The sequence below is a fragment of the Rhododendron vialii genome, chromosome 12a, assembly GCF_030253575.1.
Source record: "Rhododendron vialii isolate Sample 1 chromosome 12a, ASM3025357v1".
Taxonomy (NCBI): Eukaryota; Viridiplantae; Streptophyta; class Magnoliopsida; order Ericales; family Ericaceae; genus Rhododendron; species Rhododendron vialii.
Window position 1 is genome coordinate 32,520,475 of NC_080568.1, and position 24,115 is coordinate 32,544,589.

General features: G+C 38.1%; 2 protein-coding genes across 2 annotated transcripts; one reads left to right on the forward strand and one right to left on the reverse strand.

The window, feature by feature from the left end:
• The first annotated feature begins 11,061 nt into the window (after nt 1-11,061).
• Nucleotides 11,062-12,333, forward strand: LOC131309787 (uncharacterized). Its single transcript, XM_058336394.1, has 2 exons — nt 11,062-11,232; nt 11,508-12,333. The coding sequence occupies exons 1-2, from the start codon at nt 11,077-11,079 to the stop codon at nt 12,228-12,230; spliced, it is 879 nt and encodes a 292-aa protein (XP_058192377.1). The 5' UTR covers nt 11,062-11,076; the 3' UTR covers nt 12,231-12,333.
• Nucleotides 12,334-13,143: 810 nt separating this feature from the next.
• Nucleotides 13,144-17,067, reverse strand: LOC131309788 (protein DUF642 L-GALACTONO-1,4-LACTONE-RESPONSIVE GENE 2-like). The gene is made up of 3 exons (XM_058336395.1): nt 16,894-17,067; nt 14,625-15,140; nt 13,144-13,977 (listed from the first exon to the last, which is right to left on the reverse strand). The coding sequence occupies exons 1-3, from the start codon at nt 16,970-16,972 to the stop codon at nt 13,433-13,435; spliced, it is 1,140 nt and encodes a 379-aa protein (XP_058192378.1). The 5' UTR covers nt 16,973-17,067; the 3' UTR covers nt 13,144-13,432.
• Between the last annotated feature and the right edge of the window lie 7,048 nt (nt 17,068-24,115).

The window sequence follows — 24,115 nt, forward strand, 5'->3', positions numbered from 1 at the left end:
GGCTTTGTGGATGAGGCACTGATGCTATTTAGGGAATTCAAGGACAAAGGGATATAGACTTGAACATCATGTCTTGGACGTCAGTGATGACTGCTATCAGTTTATGGAAGAGTAGACTTGAGAGTGATGATTTTTGTATTGATTCAATTGACCATATCTAATGTGGTCACAGGTATGGGGTACAAATAGGTGATGCAAGCTTCCTCTGAAGGTATGGAGACCAATTCTTCTTCTTTTCTTTTCTTTTTTTATTATTATAATAACTAGGTATTTCGGCCCGCTTACGTGCACCTCGACTAAATGACCAATTCTTCTTCAGCAGTAAGCATGAGAGACTTTAATTTGTAGTTTTGATTTCATTTTACTTTTTCCCTAGTCGTAACTTGCATAGATTTATGTAAGTCAAGGAATCCCTTTTATCCTTGTTTTGATGTTGGAATTGTATTATTCCGGATCCAGTCCAAAAAGGAGCGACACTAAGACCTCTCAACCAGTACTAGTCAAACTCCATCTATAGTTTCTGAAAGCCACATTTAGGACAAACTATCAGACTTTGCTTATTGCACCACATAACTTCAGAGCCTTTAGTTACAACCTTATCTTCCAAACCCAAGTTTCCATCTCCACAAAACCAATGGATTCCATAGCAGCAGCCTTAGGACAGACCTCCAGACCTTACTTAACAGCTTTTTCAATCTTCATTTTAAGTTGTTTTCTGGCGATTATACTTCAAGTCTTCTTCTTCTCACCCCTCACTCCGGAGCCACTTGAACTTCCTCCAGCCTCTTCCACTTCCTTCTTCCCACAAACAGCCAATTACAGATGAACTAATCTTCGGTTACGTAAGTATTTTAGTATATGCCTTTATAACACGATTCTTATTACAATGGTGTTTGATTTTGTTCTCAGAGAGTTATAAAACTAGGAGAAGGGATTTTGGATAAACCAGAAGACGTGTGTATCAATAAAAATGGGACTCTCTACACAGCTACAAGAGATGGTTGGATTAAAAGATTGCATAGAGACGGCTCATTGGAGGGTTGGAGGAGGATTGAAAGCGATGCTTTACTTGGACTGACAATATCAAAACATGGCAGTCTCATTGTCTATGATGCTGAGAAGGTAATACGGAATATGAACATTAGCATAATATAGAGGAGAAATGAAATGGTGCCTTTCGTAGTGTCCCAATTTCATTAACTTTGCATATACACTGTGACACAGTTATTGCTTATTATCCATGTGACGTAGGAGTTCATGACATCATGTGGCTTAATTTGTTAAAGATTGCGTATTTTAAACCCACTAATTCCATCCATGTGAAGTTGTAGTTCATAGATGTAATGGTAATAGTTTGTGGTGCGCGGGTATTGCTTGAGTTTGGTGAAGATGGAGTAACCGTTCTTGCATCCCATGTCAACAACAAAAAAATAAGGTATAGGTATATGTCATGTTTTAATGGTTGAGGCTTGGGGACACGATAACTGCATCCAGGGCAAAAGTATGCTACCGCCTACAAGTGATGCATACAAGTCTTGTGTTGGACAAAAAATGGTGGAAAAAAGGACACTATTTCCACTGAAAATTTCTTGGAAGATCTTGTCTAATGTAAGATGAAGATATTCCGATGGGCGTTTTGGATGTCATTTCGTATACCTGATTGCAGTTAAGACTTTCCTCAAGATGATGAAAACATTTGTCTACATGTGAACTTTTTTGCTCTTGAATAGGTATACCAGTTGTAAAATCTATGTTCTTCCCCAAACTAAGTATTGAAATATCTCTCATTTCAAATTTTTTTGATTTTCTCATATGAAGTTTGATATCAAGTGGACCTTTGAGTTGGATTTGAATGCAAAGTGTGGGTTTCTCAAAAGGTAGCGTGCATTGTGCCGACGCAGATTGTTTGATACCACCGATGAAGAGCTGCAGATTTAATCTGCTGAAGCCACCATGATGCTCGCCAAAAGCTCCTTTGTGAAGGGTTTGGATTTAGATGTTGTTGCCTTTGGCTTAGGTGTTTGTCGGGTGATTGATCATTATAATCTTCATGAGTTCGAAGGGTTTCCTTATCTCTGTCAGCTTTTAACTTCTCTTGTACAAGGAGGAACGAGGCAATGAAATTAAGGTTGTATTGAGAATATCCATTTGCGTTTTTCACCAACCAATGACAGGGACATGATACAATTTCTGCTTTTATTATTTTTGTGCAAATGAAAGCTGAAATACCTTTGAATCCGTTCCTGCTTATTTAAGAATGTTGCTTCTGTTTGAAATGCTTCAAGTTGACATGAAGCTCCAACTTCCACAGCAATGCTCAAGGTTGAGCTAGTTGGAAGACAGATTTGGTTGTCAAAACCAAACCTAACTTCTTATTGTGAAATACGGGTTTGTAATCTTGGGGTCTCAAAACCTTTTGCCCTCTCCATGTGCATGGTTTCCAATAACTTTCTCTTCAAAGCCATTGGGCAGCATGGTCGAAGCTTCGTGTCCAGAAGGAAAGTGGCGACTTGGGATTCAGAAATTTAAAAGCTTTCAACCTTGCAATGCTTGGCAAGCAAGCTTGGAGAATCTGCGAAGACCAAAATTCACTCCTCTGCAAGATCTTCAAAACCAAGTACTTCCCAAACTCTTCATTTATGGAAGCAAGTTTAGGGTCCAGGCCATACTACTCATGGACAGGGATTTTGAAAGCCCGCAGATTCTCCAAGCTTGCTTGCAATGCTTGGCAAGCAAGCTTGGAGAATCTACAAAGACCAAAATTCACTCATCTGCAAGATCTTCAAAACCAAGTACTTCCCAAACTCTTCATTTATGGAAGCAAGTTTAGGGTCCAGGCCATACTACTCATGGACAGGGATTTTGAAAGCCCGGAAAGTCCTTGTAACAGGAACCAGATGGGGCATTGGAAATAGCACGAAGGTGAGGATATGGAAAGATAGGTGGATCCTCCTCCTAACAGCTTTCAAGCCCATCAACCCCCAAATCTGGACGATGAGGCAAGGATCTCTTACTTGAACAACCCCGTAGATGGAACATTGACAAACTTTAGGAGGTTTTTTTGGCATTCTCTTTATGCCTTCATGTGTATGGTATTCATCCAGTGATCTGGAAACAAATCACATGAAAGTCAAACATCAAGATAGGTTCATGGTTTCATATGTCGTATTCAAAGAAGGAGAACTGTAAATCAAGCTACAAATAGCAGTAGCAACAATTCCTTGCAATATCTTGTTGGCCATGATCTTTGTGAACATATATCTTTGTAAGTATGAAGAACGTGTTGTGGAAGAAGTCCGCCAAATCTGCTATATCACCTTGTTTGTCCATTGGCTACTGAGTAGGTGATCCTTCTATACTCAATCTCTCTGGGTGTGGAGTGCATCATCCCTCAATCAATGTAAAATCTTTTTGTTTTTTGGAGACATAGCTGGCCAAGGCGGTGTTTGAGGAGGGCTTGGAAGCATGGATGGGATCAGGGGATCTAGTGGCGGCGACCGCCACGACAAGAATTTTAGAAAATGTAATTATTATATGTTAAAAAAAAATTATGCGCAACTTATATAGTCTTGCCACTACTAGATTTTCTTAGTATACATTTCGCCACTGCTAGGGTAAAATCCTGATTCCGTCCTTGCTTGGAAGGCAGATGTGCTATGCCAATTTTGGACTGTGTGGAGGGGCATAATAACAGGTCCTTTGAAGTTGTCGAATTTCTTGGTTATTTTTTTGGTTGAGGGTGTGAACCTTTCAATTGACCGTTAGTGTGCATTTCATTGGGGATCTATTCATTCCTTTTCATGTATTGTATGCAACTTTGGCCAACAAAGTACTCTATGCTACAGTCATGTTCAAATGAGGAGGTCCTTCTAAGGACCTCTCCATTTCTCTCATTTCCCATTCGAATTACAATGATCCGAGCCGCTCAATGTGTTCAGAACGTGATTTTAAGAGTACCCACGAGGAATCAGCAAAAAAAATAACCGGGAAGAGCTTCATTCGAGTAGTTTTTATTTGAACCGTTCGATAAAAAACAAACAAAAACTGCTCGGATGAAACCTTTCCGGTCATTTTTTCGTCTGATTTCTTGCGGGTAACCTTAAAACACGTTCTGAACATATTGAGCGGCTTGGATCATCGAAATTCTATCGGGAAAGGGAGGTCCTTATTTTATTAAGTTAAGGTGGTCCTTAAGAGAAGGGGACTCCTCTATGCTATAAGGTAATGTTAGAATAGTTTAGTCTCTACTCTCTATCCTACATCGGTTGAGTTGAATTATGCAATTAGCGGTTAATTAGGGGGTGTTCCGGATGAATAGTAAAATGAACTTTAAGAAAATGAAGGTTTTTCAAGCTCAAAATCATGTGCTTACGCATATAATTTTTCTACCAATATGAATCTTGTTTGATAGATCTTACTAAGATCTTTTAAACAATGCAAAAAATTTCAAAAAATTATTTTTCATTTTCATAATATGTGAGTTCGAAAAACCTTCATTTTCCTAAAGTTCTTTTTACTGCGCATCTGGAACGACACCTTAATACCCTATACACTTTTTACTCTTCCAATCAACATGATATTTGGACCTAACCCTAAACAACCACAGAGCCAGTGTCCCTCGATAGTGATTAAGAAGTCTTAAAATGATTATTTCTTAGTGTTTAGCGATTTTTTTTAAAGCTTTTATTTAAAGTATTTATATCGATGAGCAAAACAAAGTATGAAAGTATAAACCGAGATTGAAAAAAGTTTAAAGAATACAAATAGAAAGACAAATGGATCAATCATGGATCCACCTTCTCCAAATAACAAAAATCACCACCTATCTAAAAACAATTGATGACGTGATTAGAGTCATTTGATCCACATATGTAAGAGAATTTTTTTTAATTGAAAATAACTCGATTTTTTTCTTGATTTTACAGTCTCTTTTTTTTTTTTTAACAACAAAGAAAATTTAATTAACCAGAGTAAAATTACAAACAAGGCATTGTAAAATTACAATGATTAAAAATGATAGAAAGAATAAGGCATCATAACAAACGAAACGCATCCCAATTGACACCCAACCCACCCACTAATCGCATGTCGCTAACAACCCTAAAAGCCCATCGCAATAAACTAAACAACCTGCACAACCACATGAAAGTGACAACAAACCAACTAACCAAGAGCCCCAGTCACCACACAACCTAACCCCGTGGTGTCCAAAGCCGCCGCCGCCCACCCATCACCACCATACAACGCCATTTTGATTGACGGGGGTTGATTTGGTGTCTAACTCTTCATTTGATTTTAGTGGGCATGAAGGCCAATAATCTATATAATATCTATATAATATGGGAGGGTGGTTCATATTTTCCACCGTTGGATTGGTACATATTTTCTACCGTTGGATTGGAAATATAATTCTCACCTTAAATCTCTTTCTATACATACCTTCTTTTTGAAATTAAAAAGCCATGCCTTTACATGCCTTTGATTAAGGAAACAAAACATTCCGAAAATTAGAGACTAATTTCCGAACTTTCCGGAAATCTATAATTAAGGAAGTTCTTTCTCTCCCTCTCTCTCTCAGAACACGTTTTTTGGAATAATTAAATTAAGGAAGTTATACTAATTGGAATCCATCATAATCTCCTTGATTCTCTCTCTCTCTCTCTCTCTCTCTCTCTCTCTCTCTCTCTCTCTCTCTCATTTCAGAACACGTTATTTGGAATAATTAAATTAAGGAAGTTATACTAATTGGAATCCATCTTAATCTCCTTGATTATCTCCATCCCCAAGTTTTCCTTGATTATGCTCTCACTATCTCTCCTTCCTTCCTTCTAATGTTCACATCTCCGTACAGTTGCTATCCTTTTTCTTCATGTGACTAATTTCTTTTAGGGGAATACCGGTCAATCTTCCAATTCCAGTGTAAGCCTTAATCTAATTTTTTTACTTTTATGTGTTGACTAATCATTGTTTCCCCCTTACATATTGTAAACGAATGACCAATCAATTTTTGACAGGATGAATTGTGAGAATGTTAAGTATTCGATTAAATGTATCGACCATCCGAGTACCCTTCGACTAGGAAGTTTCTAAAATTGAAATTTAGTAAGATTTCTGTCCAATTGAAATATTGAAATGTTTGAATGAGATTTTTGGGTATCATTTTCATTCCCCGTAACCATGTATTGATCCTTCGATTGTGATTTTTTTGTGGTTTGATCCTTACCCTTGCATTAGGCATCTTTCAATCTTGGGATTAAAAAAACTTAAAGACAATGACTAGGAAAAGGAAGACAACACATGTGGACAATGGAGAAGAAGATTTACAGGTATCACTCTTTGGCATATCTTCTGTCTTTCTTTTGAAAAAATCATTGGTAGTCAACTAACTCAACTAAAGTTTGATAGTGATTTAATTTTGTTAGGAGTATTGGGATTACAATAATAATTCGTAAGGTTCTCTTCTATACATACTTTATGCACAGATTGTAAAAGAGCTATCAAAAGCAACACTTGCGCAACGTGCACGACGAGAGCGAGAATGAATTTTAAAGCAAAGCATTACTCGGCAATCAGAACAACAGTTGCACGGAGATACAAGTGTAAGACTCTTATCAATCAAAATCATGGTCGACTATCGACATCTTCTAACCATCTACATAATACGGAAGAGCGGTTTTTGATGAGTTGTCATCGAATAAATGATTTTCCATGAAGCTTTAAACCAATCTCCAAACTAGAAGTATTCCAAACTGGTATTATGAATACCAGCCAGGACACCCAGTCGAAGAACACTCTTTTGGTGGGGGTGACTCTTTTGGACTCATCTCTTTGTATCTTTGTTTTGATTCATTGGCGATAGTCTCGGTTTACACTTTACATTAAGTAGTGGTATTATTTGAAGCATTAGGAAGTACTACATGCCTTTTTCTTTTTCTTATCTGCATTTGGACTTGACCATAATCTAAACATGAATACTTCAACCTATATACATACAAGTGCAGAGGAATGGTGTGAGCAATTCTATAGGAGTGACTTAAATGGTATCGTCCTGTTGTTCTAAAGCTAAACATGGATGGCATGAAAGTAATGGAAAATGAGGTTTTGGTGGTGTTTTCAAAATAGAAGACAAATGGCTCCTTGGTTACGGCCGCAAGTTCACATGCACCTCAAGTTTGGAAGTTGAAATATGAGCCATCTATTAGGGCCTAACCATCATCTTAGAGAAAGGGATGACCAAATATGTGAAGATCGAGACTGAATCACTTCAAACCAATTTGATTGAGGAAAGGACCCCCTCCAAATGCCGGCCACCTAGAAAGACTTGGATCTAAGCAAGATGAAGACCTCATAGTGGGCATTGATCACATGCACATTTGTGCTCGAAGATGCCCTTAGGGATTAGCTTGATTTGTTTGTGTATTATGGTTGGCTTGGATCTGGGCAAGATGAAGATCTCATACTTATCGTTTGTTGTATTTGAACTTCTTTATTCCAAAGCACCTAAAAACGATTCTATGGGACTTTGATGTGTTGGGATGACTCAATGTGTTATGGTTGTACCCGAGCAAAAAAAAAAGTGTTGTGGTTGTATTTTCTTCCCTATTACAAGCCAATTAGCAGTTATTCTATTGTTTGTATTTAGAAACTGTAAATGACTACTTGGCACTTTATTACACTTTTTTTTTTTGAACAAGCAATTATTCATAGTGTTGTTAGAAAGTGTAATTGACTACTTGGCACTTTATTACATTTTTTTTTGAACAGCAGACACATTTTGCAAAGAATATAGGTATTTTAGTTCATGATACCTTATAATTTAAAAATGTTGTCTAGATGTGAATTGAACAGTTTTTATGACGGTTTTCATGCAAATGAACGGTTCCGATCATTTGCGTGAAAATCCAATGAGTTTTGTGTTCAAATTTGTGTCAACTTTTGTGTGAGGAGAACCGGTCCCAATTTTATATGATTTAGATATGGGTGGAATTTCAGTAGCTGGAGTACTAGATGATCATGGGAGCAGTGTGGGGGCATTGTCGAATGGTTGCTTAAGGTACTGATCGTATTGGTTTGTAATTGCCTTCAGACATGGGCAAGGTGATAACAGCTTGTGTTAAGGCTATTGTTTTTTCACATAGTTGGAATCGTTGGACAAGGTATTGAGAAATTGCAAGTGACCTGATTGTTCGAGCCGTGCCTTCAGGCACGGGCATGCGCTAGTATACCGATATCATAAAGTATGTGTACATATCTATGGATAGGGAGAGATAAGTTTTGACTTTAGGGATTGTTTTTTGATATGTTTGAAAATACCTATAGGTAGAGAAAATGTGTCCGGTGATTAAAAAAGAAGAAGAGGAAAAGAGGGCAAAGTTTGTATTTTGAAAATGTGGGTTCAAATTTTAGTAGATTTTCAAAAAAAAAAAAAAAGGAGGTGCATTGAGAATATAGAGGAAAAAGGGGCATGCAATATGATTTGAGTTAAATCTAGGGGTGCTAGTGCAGTTTAGCTTTAATTGGGCCTCCTGTTTTGTCCGCGAGATTGACTGCTTTAAAACGCCAGTTGCTTTGGATTTGATTTAATGCATCCAAACCCATGATTATAAACACAAAAACTTCATTTAGCTTTGCGATGAGGTAATGATTCGTATTCAATTAGAATGAATTTTACTACTAGGATTAGTGTTCTTGATGATTTCTACAACATGAACGATTATGATTTCTGAGATTTACATTATGTAAGTTCATATTTCCATTTCTAATGTACTATGTTAAATATACTTCGCAAGTTGAACCTTCGAAGTCTAAATCAACTAAAACTCGCACTTTACAAACATGACTATAATTTGGCAAATAAACCCCCCCCCCCCCCCCCCCCCCCGTCGAGCTTCGACTATAATTTGACATGTTTTCTTCTCTTTGATTGAATGGACTCTACAAGCTCCAACAACTTGATATCCAAATTAAACCGTTTCCGTATCCATCTAGCTCATGTAGTAACAAAGGCACCAACGAATGTAAGATAAATATGAAGATTTTTTTGGAAAAGGAAATCAATCTAGAGTGCATTCATGGAGTGTGAGAGAACACAATGAATATTATTCATGTACGTGTGTCATTGATTAATTTGAGTACCCTCTGTTGGGATTCCACCAGTAAGGTAGTTATTATTCAGATAAAGGTTACGAAGAAATGGAAAGCATCCCTCAATATGTACAAGTTCCCTTATAGTTCCCACCAAATGATTGTGATGAAAGGGTGCTTATAGAAAGCATGCATCAGGAATTCGCCCAGTAAATTGATTGTGATCCAGCATTATTTACAATTAGAGTGATGAACTTTTGTTCCATATAAAGTAGAATCCTGCACCGAATTCTTCTCATTGTGTCGTGTTGCTTTTTTTTTTTTTACAGCCTACACAGCCACGGGCTCAGATCTCAGGGTTCATTTTAAGGTATAGTTTCTTTTCTCTTGTACGTGTGTATGTGCATTTGTGTATGATATTTTCTTAACCCTGGTGTACACATGTTGGTATAGAGAATAGTTATGGATGTTATTCCCAGTGAACAATGGCGTATGATGCTCACAAATGTTCTATTACCAAAGCCTTATGTCCTTTTGTCCAACAATACGGTCCAAGTATTGGTTAGGAAATTCTGTTATTAGAAAGTATTTTAGCAGCACGTGTAGGAATGTGGATCCTCTGCCAACCACATAAATCATGAGTGTAACATTCAGTTAGGATATTAGGATGAATGGCAATTTAAGAAACGGTGAAATGAGTTGTGAAAGCATTCATAAGTTACTACTTTTAGCCAACTGAGGAGATGGTAACTGTACATCTGCCTAAAACAGTTTGGTTGTGTGCTAAAAGTTGAACCAATCAGATGTTGGTTGAAGCTGCTAATAGGCCATTAATCAAGTAGAACCTTGGGCTCGTCAGAGGGAACCTCATAGTGGGTACTTGACGCATGTTAAATAAATTTGTATGGGACCCAAGCCTATGTCTAACTTCACCAACAGTTTGGGGGAAGAAGGTTTTCACCTGCAGATATACGTTTATAGTTTTGAGTGGTCATGCCTCTTTATAAACAATAGGTAGAGTCAGAGAAATATTCACCAATTAACGCCTTAAATTTGACAGCCGTTTGTCATTGTGGGTAATAATAAACAAGTATAGTTTTTCAATCTTCTCTATTGGCACCGCAAAAAAGTATTCTACACACTACAATAGATCGAGTATGATTCACATGCACAAGTTAGCATCCGGGAGGGATTTAAGCTTGAAAGTTGAGTGGTAAGCAGAATTAGTCAGGCCTTGCATTCTTACACTTGTTCTCCAGAGTATTTTCATCGTCACAGACACAGGCTTTCATGTCACTTGGGGATTTTTTCTTGCACCATTTGATTTTGATGCATCCTTGTTTCATCCGTTCGTTTCCAGTATCATTATTGCAGCCTTTCATTTGCACACCAAGTTTTCTGGGTTTGTGTAAGAAAATTGTTCATAGCTCAATGAGGCTTATGAGATTAATTCTCATGGTTATGTTTTGCTGCCAACTTTTTCTTTGTGGTGTTACGTCTTACTTCCAGTTAGAGCTGGGCAACAGATACGGAACATGATAACACGACACGAACCGGACACGAGATTAACGGGTTAGAGTTGAACATTTCTGACAAGAAATATGAAAATGACACGACTCGAGAACACGAATTCTAAATGGGTCGGGGTCGGGTTGAACACGCAAGACACGAAATTGACACGACCAATACGGTTACTAATCTGAGTCACCCATTAACACGAATATATATATATATATATATATATAAAATATATGGTATATCTGTAATTCTATATAGAGTTGGGTAACAAACACGATAACACGACACGAACCGGACACGAAGTTAACGGGTTAGGGTTGAGCATTTCTGACACGAAACACGAAAATGAAATGACTCAAGAAACACGAATTCTAAATGGGTCGGGTTCGGATTGGGTGATTTGTGACACGAACCCGACTGACACGACACGAACACGACCTGTTACCCAGGTCAACTTCCAGTTTTGTGCAACAGATGAACAAAGGAAAATCTCATAGTTCAACTACAATGAAAAGCCCGACAAATGATGGAGGGAAAGCTGAGGAATTATTTGCAGCTGAGTCACTCGAGGAATATGCAGAGTTTAGTAGGGATAATGAAGATGATGATGACAGTGAAGATCAAGTTCAGGTTTGTAACTGATGAGGGTGTAAAATGAATAATTATTTAATAGTTCGGTAGTACCGCCACGTGGTACTCCGGACCACTTTACAACCGCACATTCTTGTGTCAGGTGTAAAATATTGCTAGCTAAGAGAGCTCCGCTTGTGCTAAATGGATCTCCTACGAACAAAGCCTTGACACATTGCTGGACCGGGACACGTAGTTGTGTTTTGATTTCGTGCTTGTGTTGAACTTTTCTTTCTTTTCTTATTAATAACTGACATGGAATTCAACATCCGCAGCAAGGCGATCCCATTGAGGAGCGTTACGAGGAGTACACAGACACTGATAACTTTCTAGAGGGCCAGGAGGGAATCGATGCTGGGACTGTTGAACGGGTTGCCGAATCTCATGCTCCGAGTGTGGAGCCTTCTACCTCGCAATTGGAGGTTCCTCTCAGGGGTCTACCTCGCAGTTGGAGAGAGGGTGATTATTTGGTTTCACGTTATCCGGATGGGTCTGCCGGCATGAGATTAGGGGCACAAGAGGAGATAAGGTTAACTCCTCGAACTTTGTTTGCTGAGGTTCGAGAGGAACATAAAGCCATACTGTCCAACATCTTTGAACTGTGGCCAAGTACTTTCGTTCGTCTTGTTGGTGCGAGCTCGATTATTAGGAAGCTTGCCTTGGACTCCCGGGTATCTTTCGTGGAGGGGTTGGAGAATATGAGTTTGCCTCAGGCAACACCTGGAGATTTTGATTCTGCTCGCGATGGTTTGCAGGCGTTGACGCATTTTCGATTGGAAGTTGGTTGTCTTCGTAAGAGGTTGGACCAGATGGCTGCGCTACTTGAGCTCCCGGTTGCACAGGACCAGTTGGAGAAGGTGGGCAAGGAAATAGAAGAGATGGAGGAGGTGGTAAGGCGATTGAAAGACAAGAAGGAAGGACTTGTGCGGCGCGTATCCGAGCTTGAGAGTGCCAATTCGGGGGGTTCAACATGTCTAGTCACGCGGGGCAGGGTTTGAGAGGGCAAGGGAGTGCGTTTTACTTGGGCGGTTCCACCTTTTTGGTTTATGCTCATCTCCCTTGTTTTATTTGGGGTAGCTATGTTATATGGATGCTAGCAGTAGCAGTAGTAGGCTTCATATGTACTGAATTCTAAATAGTGAACATCTCATGGTAGGTGTATTATACAACAAACCTATAGATCGTGTGTGGGATCTTGAAATGGGTTGTCCAACTGAACTGGACTGGCCTGGCCTGGCCTGGCCTGGTATAGGGCTGTAAAGTCATCAATCATTTGTCTTTTGATGGTACTAAAGACTTCATGTGATAGGGAACTTTGCCTTTCATTAATTAGGGAGCGACAGATGAGATGGAAATCTTACCTGGCCTGGTTATGTTTTGCTGTCAACTTTTTCTTTGTGGGTTAATGCAGGTGATGACAGCTCGAAATGCCAGGGTATAGTTTGGGATCAAGGATGTAATCTCTTCTTCTTCTTTTTATTACCAAGTATTCGAGCTGATCTATGTGCATCTCAACTAATCTTTGAAGTTCAAAATTATACTTCATATTGAAAATATTGAACAACAAATTAATCAAAGAGGAAATCAGAAAAGAAATATTGAATCGCTCTTTTTGGTTTCTATAAATAAATAAATAAATTCCAAAGCAAATGAATGAGGAAACAACGGATCTAAAAGCACTTGGTAAGCATCATGTGCATGACTGGTAAAAACAGAACATAGGATATTAGGATGAGTTGTAAACGAGGCGATCCAAGCCGAGCCGAACTTTGACAAACTCGAACCTTAACGAGTCGAGCTTAGTTATTTACTAAATAAGCTTTTTTAATCGAGCTGAGCTTTTGTCGAACGAATTGAGCTTGCGAGTTGTTCGGTTCGTTTACCGCCCTAGTTGCATGTGAAGAAAATGGGTACATTCAACAACAATAAAATTCCACTTCATTTATTGTATGGATACATCTGTGACACAATTTAAGGTTAAAAAACACCTTCATCACTACATTATAACGTGTAGTGGCTTAAGCCAAACAATGACTCTTGGTGGTATAAAAGACTTCGAAAAACAATACACAAAATCACAAACAAAATAAACATTTTTGAAAAAGTGTTTAGAATGCTTTGGGACAGCATTACTTTCCAATTCAAGAAACAACTCCTACTTTGTCTCAACCATTATTGCAACAAGGCTCGATCGCTACGATCAAGCATGTTTATGTTGCGGCGGAGCGTTAACAAGCACCAACTTCACATCATCAACCACCGGACCGCAAAGAGACCCCGAATGATCGCTCTTCATGTGATAATACGAGCTAAGGAACTTAACCCGGGTCATCATCGAAGATGCGGTGAACCGGAGCTTGGCCCGTTTGAACCCACCCTTGCCCGAGGACTCGTAGGGTACCTTGAAAGATTCCTTCCCGGCAAAAGCCTCCACCACCATGGACCCCTCACAGGAATTGCAAGCATCCCCAACCGCAAAGGTCAGGTCGTAGACCTTGTTGGGCATGGTCCTGACGATCTGAACGATAATGCTCTCTCGTCCGGCCATCAGTTGCACGGCCCGGTTGCCTACGGGAACGAAATAGTGGGCGTAATCGATGTATTTGACGGCTTTTAGGGAAATGACGCTCCAACCTATTAGAGGGCAGTGGGCATCCTCTATGTTGGAGGGGACTAGGACACCCCAGGATGTGTTGGGGGATATGTATGGACCAGTTTCGAAGTTTCCATTCCTCAACAGGTTGCCTGCAATAGGGACGCAGATGTACCAAGTTAGCTACAAAAGTGTTAGGATCCATAAAACCCGGCCAGCACATGAAAGTGTTCATGAAAACATATGAACGATCCAGATTCACAGTACATTTTCATGTGTTGGTTTTCATGGACTGTACTACTCCTCAGTTAACTAAGGTTATTTGGTAGAACAATGCTATGCCAATTTCAAAGTAGTACACAAAACTTGTACATGGGGAAACCTACTAAATTGAGGTAGCTAGGTTCTGTGTACCCGTATTTATAATGTGAACAGATATTGATATATAGATACGTCTAAAATAATCCGATACATGTGAACCTCAAACTATTTTGTAGGGTCTACATACGGCATTCGATTCTAGACAGGTATCTAAACTTGTACGCATAATTTTGTGAACGTAGCAAGTTACTTTACAGATCAGGGAGGTTGCATGTGGCTTTGTTCAAGATGATCAGAGAGGAATATCACCAATTATATGGTAAGTAATGGCCGATTTTCATATACCGTTGCACCCCAATATAACAGTGAGACACATTGAAATTGCATGCATATTCGCAATTCCAATGTGTATCACTCGGTTCATTTCTAATTCACGAATCCGTTCACGACCGTTGAGAGAGAGGGAGAGAGAACGCACCTGCGGTTCTTTTAATCGGCGGCAAAGCAACCAACGCAACCGAATCAATAAGCGGGCCACAAGCGGCATCCTCCTTGTCGTCGCCGGGGTTATGAATCGAGATCTCCACCTGATCCGCCTCGGCCACGAACCCCCACGAGTACGAGTCCCACCCGTTGCTGCTGTAAACCGTCTGGATCGGCAGCACCCCCGAGCCGCCTGCCTCCGTGCATGGCGACACCGACACCTTCAGCTTCTCCTGCTGGCCACAGGTGCGCGCCGCGCTGAACGTCAACGAGTAGAACATGCCGGGCGTGAGCGTGAGCTTCTGCTTGATCGCGGCGTCGTTTCCGAGCCGTACCGCGTACATGCCAGCGGGGACGATGAGGAGCATGTGGTCCTGTGTGGCGCCGGACTTTATGTACTCGACGCAACCGGTGGTTTCCCAGTCGGGAATTCCGTTCGGGGACGTCAGCTTCGTGCCGTCTAGGTCGGACGGACTCGGGCATTTCTCGAATCCTCCGTTGGGTACTTCTCCTGCAAAATCATGGGCTCGCGTTAGCTCGTTAAAAGCTCATTCGAGGCCAATTTGTTGCTTGAATAATGAAATTTGAACGATGATTTCTCAAAAGCTCGTCCATGTTTCAAACAAACTACTACTCCCTCCGTCCCTTTTTAAGTGTCCTGCTTCGTAACTCCAACTTATTAAAAAGACATCATCATTACACCTTTCACATCAACTTTTTCCTCCACTTTCCCTACTTACCCATCATCATTACACTTTTACTCACTAACTTTTCAAAATAAAATCTACTTTTAGGGACAAAATAGACAATACACCAACTTTTACCCCCATAACTTTACAAAATGGACACTTATTATGGGACAGCCCAAAATGGAATACTGGACACAAAAAAAGGGACGGAGGGAGTACAACCTATTCGTTTAGGTTATGATGCATGCGTAGATTCGTTTGAAATCGGTTCACCTGATTAAAAACAAGTTAAGCTTGAAGATGTTTTTTAAGTTCGTCACATTTTCAAAGCAAACTTTGGATTAGTATTATTCGACTCGTTTGACTCGCTTATCAGCCATACTTAAAAGTAATTGAATTCATACTCTTGTTTTATTTTTTATTTAGTAATTCTTTTATCTTCTAATAATAATAATACTTGAATTTGTAATATTGTTCCATAGAAGTTTAATTTCTCATACAAAAGTAAAACAAAAGGCAATTATATATTGAATAAACAAAGGGCTGTAGAAATTGTTACCCTAATGAAATTGTGAAATAAACAATTCTTAGTCAAAGATTATTCATTGAACCATTCATGTGAAATTAAACAAGAGTAAGGCTCAATTTGTGTCACTTGAAAGTTAGCCATGTGGACGTCACATGTATGGGGCGATTCTAATTAACTAGCTAGGCTTTTTGAAAATAGAGAATATATAAGAGTTAAACCTTTTAAATAAGTGGAAACATATTTATGATTCTATCCGCATTCCGATCTGGAAGAATAGATGACAAGTATAACTTAGTATAAGATGAAAAATAAATTACCTTTACAGGACTTAATTAAGATAAATTCACGTTTTTTTATTAAATTAAATGAATATAAACAGTGTATATGTGTTCTTTTATCATTTTATCCGTCTACATTTGATTATTAATTCATGACCCACGTACACATGTTCTATTATGATTGTAACACCACATTAATCCACTAGAAATTTATTACTGGTAATGGGTGAACCTATTTTGAAGGTAGGAAAATGATTCATATAGCCGACCCCAAGTGATTAGGACATAAGATTCGGTTTGATTTGGTGAACCTATTTTGAATATTACATGAGATATAAACTAAAACTAAAAAAACATGGGAACAAATCTAACAAACACTAAAATGCAACCAAAGACCAAAACTTTTATGATAAATCATTATAGGATTGAGGCTAGCTATTCACAATCTCTCTTGCCCTAAGTGCGTCGAATGGGCTGATTAATTTGGACGCGCATAGCTTTATTCTCGTCAAATTTTCTCGCTCTTAAGCGCATGTCAGATGTGTGCAATATTTGTATAAGATGATATATTTCATACGGGAACGGGAAGGGAATGAAACGGCATTGGTGTGGACTGTGGAGCATGTCGTGCTAATTAGCTTTTTGCATTGAGATACCACACGGTTGATAAAACTGGCATACAATGAAGAACCATCGTCATATTGAAAAGCCCACTAAAATTAAACATATAAAAACTGCAGTGAAAGGAGAAGAAGAGAGCTAGCTTACCGCCTGTTTCGTAGTAAACGGCTAAGGCGACATGGCAGGTGACGGAAAATAGCAGCAGCAACACCACGATCCTCGACATTGTGTCAGAGAGAGAGAGGAGGAGGAGGAGGAGGAAGAAGAAGAAAAAGAAGGAAGAAGAAGGAAGAAGAAGAAGAAGTTGTTGTTAATTGGCTTGGAAATGAGATTTCCTGTGGGTTATATTTATGTATTTCGCGTCACGACAAAGCCCTCAGTAATGGAGAATATTACGTAAATACCACCACTAGACAGTTTTTAATTTCCTTTACGGAATCAATTTCCAATACTTTCTGATCATGTTACCTAACGTTTTTGTTATACATCACCCCTGATTTGTTTTCCCTCTGAAAATCTTAACCAAGAAATCATTTGCACGTTGTCCGGGCGAAATCCTTGCCAGAATACAAGGGTCAGAGGCCAAATGATTTCTCAAATCAAGAGCTATACCACTGGCCAAATGTTTATTTCCCTATATACTACCTGATGTGGTTAGAAACGAAATGGGTTTCTTCCATTGGAGGTTCGGATTTAGGAACGAAAGTAATTCGCAATCCACATATGCCGTTGTGCGCGCGGAAGTGTAATATATCCTAAACGATTGGTGTCACGAGTTGGGATGAAATAACATATTAGAGCATCCGTTTATAGACTCTTTAAATTTTAGAAGAAGTCCATACGTCGCTGTCGTGTAGGATTAGAAATCTCATGAGGGTGAAATTATATATCCCCTCCACAAAGAGATCGAGTATTCAGTTTACCGTTTTTATTTTCTTTCATGTATATAAAACTGGTGGGTCGTATAAAGACATAATTAGAAATATATATATATGCCATCATTTCAACCAAAACAAACACCCAATATTTTTTCTTCCACCATTCCTTTCATCAATCCATATTCCGAAGGCAGAGTGAATTTAAGTCGTTAGCGTCGGTCCAAAGGCATAGTTGTCATTTGGCAAATGACATCGATCCATATTCCGAAGTACCGAATCGAGGTACTTATTCAAGATTTTACCTGAGCAATATTTGATCTAGCATCGGGTTGTGGCATTTGTGTTGTGAGATTACGATTTCAGATCCTATATCATGCTCCGTTCCGCTAAGCTTTCTTATTTTTTAAAGTACATATTTTTCGCTAAGCTTTCTTATTTTTTAAAGTACATATTTTTCGCTTTACGAGACATATCATTTTCTCTTAATACATCACATTTAACTCGGGATTTGTGGGGTTGGAGTTATGGTAGGATAATTCAAAAGTACTCTTTGATGTAAAGTTGCGTATATTCTGTAGAAAAGTAAATTTACAGTTACGAAGGCAAATAAATATAATGGACTTTAGAGTTGTTCCCTTTTGATCACAAAAAAGTATATTTAATAACTACTAACTGCCCGTGCCTTGTTTTCTAAACATAGTTTAAATGAAGTATCGAATCTCATTTTTTCGAAGTTTTTTGTGTGGATACAACGATTCTTTTTAACTCCATCTCATATGAGGTGAGTCTCGGATATGAGTATAGTCTCACCTCATACGATAGGAGTATTATTAAATAATCATGAATTAGAAAAAATTCCCTTCTCCCAACAAAATCAACTTCTCGGAAATTTTCATTTTAAAAATAAGCTTCAAACATGATTCATCTAACCAAGTTCATAAAATAGTCTAATACAACAAATATTACCAAATCTGTTCAATTTCGTTAGTTGCATTCAGTGATAGAATCAGAGATATTAAGAATGTATAATCATACGGGATTTCAACTTGAATTTAATTTTTTGAACGTCCACTCACTCAAAGTGACACCCCTATCGCACTTGTTTCTTTAACTGACCTAGAAAAATAGAAAAGCAAAATAGTTCCAAGATGTACATATAACCAAGTAAGGAATAGAGTTTGAAACTCTGTCTACCCAAAAAACTCCAACAAAAAACCTGCAATTTTCAATTCCCGACAGATCATGAAACTTCAAACCAACAGCTTAAGTTGTATTGAACAATAATTTTGTTCTCTTACCTATTATTAGTTAAAAAGAAAAAGAATCTGATGCAAATAATTACTATTGGCCGTAAAGAATTACTCCTGGCCGCGAAAAATTACTCATGGCCGCAAAATTTTACTCCTTGCGGCGAATAATTACTATTGGCAGCAAAGAATTACTCCTAACTGCGAAAATTACTTCTGCCGCGAAGAATGACTATTGGCCGCGAAGAATTACTCATAGCCGTAAAGAAATTACTATTGGCCTCAAAGAATTACTCCTAGCCGCAAAAAATTACTCATGGATGCGAAGAATTACTCTTGGCCGCTTTGAATTGCACTTAGCCGTATGTAATTACGCGGCCAAAAGCAATTTGATACGGCCAAGTGCAATTAAATACGGCCAAGAGCAATTCAATGCGGCCAAGTCCAATTCGATGCAGCCAATTGCAATTCGGTGCAACCAAGAGCAATTCGATACGGCCAAGTGCAATTCAATACGGCCAAGTCCAATTCGATGAGGCCAAAGTAATTCTCGGCCAAGAGGAATTCATTGCGGCCACGAGTAATTCATTACGGCCAAGAGTAATTCTTCGCGGTCATGAGTAATTATTGCGGCCAAGAGTAATTCATTGCGATCAGGAGTAATTCTTTGCGATTAAAAGTAATTTTTTGTGAACTTCTAATCTCAGCAATATATTGGCTTCAATGGTTGAGATACAGAGTCTTTTTCTGTGTCCCCGAAACACTCTCTCCCTCATATATATATATATATATATACACACACACACATACACAGAGTCCGTCTCCCGTAAGGACCATCTCATTTTAATAAAATGCGGACTTCCCTTTCCCGATTGAATTTCGATGAACCGAGCCGCTCAATGTGTTCAAAACGTGATTTTAAGGGTACTTGCGAAAAATCAGCAAAAAAAATGACCAGAAAGGGCTTCATCCGAGCAGTTTTTGTTTATTTTTTATCGAACGGTTCAAACAAAAACTGCTCGGATGAAGCCCTTCCCGGTCATTTGTTTTGCCGATTTCTTGCGAGTACCCTTAAAATCACGTTATGAACATATTGAGCGGCTCAGATCATCGAAATTCGATCTGAAAATGGAAGAAATGAGGAGGTCCGCATTTTAACTAAAATAAGGACTCCCTCATTTGAGACTGACTCTGTGTGTGTGTGTATATATATATATATATACAATCCGGCTTTTATGAGGACCACCTCATTATAATAAGATGCGGACCTCACTGTTCCGATCGAATTTCGATGATTCGAGTTGCTCAATGTGTTCAGAACGTGATTTTAAGGGTACTCACGAGAAATCAGCAAAAAAAATGATCGGGAAGGACTTCATCTAAGCAGTTTTTGTTTATTTTTTATCGAACGATTTAAACAAAAACTGCTCGGATGAAGCCCTTCCTGATCATATTTTTTGTCAATTTTAAGCGAGTACCCTTAAAATCACGTTCTAAACACATTGAGCGGTTCGGATCATTGAAATTCGATCGGGAAATGGAAGAAATGAGGAGGTCCGCATTTTAACTAAAATGCGGACTCCCTCATTTTAGACTGACTGCATATATATATATATATTCTTCAAATTAGCACAGAATCTGAAAATTTTTGGTATTTTGTTCTCTTTTTTTTTGAAAAATCACATAAACATTAATGTATAATTGTTATGAGTAAATAAATCTACATGGCAATTGTGTAATATGTGCAAAAAGTGTAAGCACTTTACTGAAAGGGAGAGAATAAGCCTAAACTATTGGATCAAAGTAATCATTCATTATAACAACTTATCTTTTGTTAAGTATGGATAAGTCTTACACCCCTGTGTTATGTACTATAAAAAATTAAGGTAAATAAAAAAATTAACTCTAATGCAGAAACACGGGGACATGTATATTTTCATTGGCTTTCGACTTTCAACCTAATAAAGGCGAAGATGAAACTATGACTTAGAATCAAGATGCAACAAAATAAATACATTTGCTACCACCAACATATTATAATAAATCATATAACCAAATATATAATTAATCAATTTTTTCCCCTTAATCACTCAATCAACAAAACATCTAGCAACCTAAATATATTTCAAAAATAACAGGGCCCATATATATATATACAGTCCGTCTCTCGTAAGGACCATCTCATTTTAATAAAATGCGGACCTCTATTTCTCGATTGAATTTCGATGATCCGAGCCGCTCAATGTGTTCAGAACGTGATTTTAAGGGTATCCGAGAGGAATCAGCAAAAAAAATGACCGGGAATGGCTTCATCCGAGCAGTTTTTGTTTGTTTTTTATCGAACGGTTCAAACAAAAACTGCTCTGATGAAGCCCTTTCCGGTCATTTTTTTTGTCGATTTCTCGCGGGTACTCTTAAAATCACGTTCTAAACACATTGAGCGGCTCGGATCATCGAAATTCGATCGAAAAATGGGAGAAATGAGGAGGTCTGCATTTTAACTAAAATAAGGACTCCCTCATTTGAGACTGACTAATTATGGTATATATATATATAGTCAGAACGTGATTTTTGTTTGAACCGTTCGATAAAAAACAAACATAAATTGCTCGGATGAAGCCCTTCCCGGTCATTTTTTTTGCTGATTTCTCGCGGATACCTTTAAAATCACGTTCTGAACACATTGAGCGGCTCGGATCATCGAAATTCAATCGGAAAAAGGGAGGTCCGCATTTTATTAAAATGAGGTGGTCCTTACGGGAGACGGACTGTATATATATATATATATATATATATATATATATATATATATATATATATATATATATATATATATATATATATATACAGTCCGGATCCTCTAAGGGATCCCGCACGGCCTTACCGTGCGGGACTCCCCTTTCCCGATCGAATTGCGACCATCCGAGCCGCTCAAAGTGATTCGAACGTGATTGTAAGGGTACCCGCAAGAAATCAGCAAAAAAAATGATCGGGAAGGGCTTGATCCGAACAGTTTTTTATTGAACGGTTCAGTAAAAAACTGCTCGGATCAAGCCCTTCTCGATCATTTTTTTTGCTGATTTCTCGCGGGCACCCTTAAAATCACGTTCTACACACTTTGAGCAGCTCGGATCGTCGCAATTTGATCGGGAAAGGGGAGTCCCGCACGGTAAGGCCGTGCGGGGATCCCTCATTGGATCCTAAGTATGTGTGTGTGTGTGTCTATATATATATATATATATATAGAGAGAGAGAGAGAGAGAGAGAGAGAGAGAGAGAGAGAGAGAGAGAGAGAGAGAGAGAGAGAGAGAGAGAGAGAGAGAGAGAGAGAGCAATTTTGGATTAAAAATTAGAATCCGTTTTGGAATTAATGTATGAGGGAAAGAGAGACATCACGGTAATCGTTTTTTACTGATATGATAACTATTAGAAAAGTAAGGAAAAATTGAAAAATAAGGAATCACAATAAGATTAGGAAACATCAATTTTAGTTTTTATTTCATTATTCTTTCAAATATTCATTCTTTCCAAATATATTTCTAGTCTTACTACCTGTAAATCTCAACCATAGAAAAAATATGTACAAATCCGAGGTTCCAAAATACGAAGAATTCAAAAATTATTGCTCTGTCCGAGGGTCCAACATATGGAGAATTCAAAAACCACTACTCCATATATAAATGCAATTTATTTTCAAAAAGGGGAGCAGTTTATAAATAAATATGGCCCAATGCCCCACTTGTTTTACCGGCAAATGGAAATGGGTCCTAAATTAACAAGTTTTAAGGGAAAATGACGGTCTATGACATGTTTTGATAATTAATACCCATCAAGGACGTTTTCAACATTAACAATTGTTCTTATCATGTCCTTGGAGGGTATTAATTATTAAAACCAGTCCTGGGCCGTCATTTTCCCAAGTTTTAATTCCTCCCCACGAGGTTGCATGTTAGAATTTTACGTGGATTAAACATTTCAAACAGTGAGGCTACTGTAAGATTTGTCCGATCGTTAACTTTAGAACCCCGGAATTAATCGAGGTGCGCGCAGCTGACCCAAACATTCCGTTATAAAAAGAAAAAGTTGTAATGTCTCCCTCCTTCATCCAAGTCATGAATCATCACTGGGATAATGTGACAAAAGCCACATGGTCTTGATTAAACAATGGAGGTTCTTGTTCAGATCCTCTGGGAAGGTGTTTGGAGCAAGGGATAGATGAAATGACAACTTTGCCCTTTCATTACTATAAGAACATGAATATCATTATAATCTTCTTGTACAAAAAACAACTGCCAGGCTAGCTAACATAGCCATTGTACTTTGGGTAGAGTTGAAGAGCTCGCCCTTATCTTAACACATGGATCGAATAAATATCGATATGTAAGACTGATTATCATTTTTAGAGCATCCACATCACACTAGCTACTTCTCACCAAAACTATAGTAGCGAGCCAAATGTGTAAAATGGGCTCACATATCAGCCTCGTTAGTGGTGGGGATCACTTGTCAAAATTTTGATTTTGTAAAAGTGCCTCTTTATCTCAAGCGAGCTACTGTTCACCAATTAAAGAATATTTTATTAATTTTCAATCTGGTACTTTGTCTCTTTCAACCCCTTTTCTTTCTAAATTGAATGCGTAGGGTATCCTACAGATTCTAAAACAGCCATTACCGATATAGGACTTAGCTAATTTTTTTTCAAAACCCATAAAAAAGTATTTTAAGAATGACTTGCAGCTTGAATCATCTTTGTAAAACCCGTAATAGGCCCCCAAAAAATATCAATTTATTGCTCATTAGTTGTGCCCCAAACAGGGCCCTTGCCAAGAAATATTTAATTGAGTAGAGAGGAAGAAAAAACAATATTTTAAATGTGATAACTTTAATATAGAGAGTCTGATGCAGTAGACATTTTAAAAGTGAGTAGCTAAAGTAATAAAATGAATTTTTAAGGGTAATTTGGTCCAAAATATAAAGAGTCTGATGTGGATACTCTAGGGTAAGTTGCTTTTCCTTGATCAAAAAAGAAGTTAAGTACTTTTAAACATTAGCTTAGGCCCCGTTCTCTTGAATTTAACTTAAATCTGAAAATTTTAACCTTATTTGAATTTTTTTTACATTTGTTAATTTTGTTCCAAATTTTTAGTTTTTTACTTTTACCCAAGTATTTTTAGAAATAACCACTTTTTAGCACTAAAATGTCCTTTTTTTTTGCTAAAAAATGGTTATTTCTCAAAATACTTG

Coding starts and splice junctions, on each gene's coding strand:
- LOC131309787 (XM_058336394.1), top strand. CDS start 11,077: ATGAACAAAGGAAAATCTCATAGTTCAACTACAATGAAAAGCCCGACA. Junction 11,233..11,507: donor ACAGTGAAGATCAAGTTCAG/GTTTGTAACTGA, acceptor CAACATCCGCAG/CAAGGCGATCCCATTGAGGA.
- LOC131309788 (XM_058336395.1), bottom strand. CDS start 16,972: ATGTCGAGGATCGTGGTGTTGCTGCTGCTATTTTCCGTCACCTGCCAT. Junction 15,141..16,893: donor CGTTTACTACGAAACAGGCG/GTAAGCTAGCTC, acceptor ATGATTTTGCAG/GAGAAGTACCCAACGGAGGA. Junction 13,978..14,624: donor GCCGATTAAAAGAACCGCAG/GTGCGTTCTCTC, acceptor TCCCTATTGCAG/GCAACCTGTTGAGGAATGGA.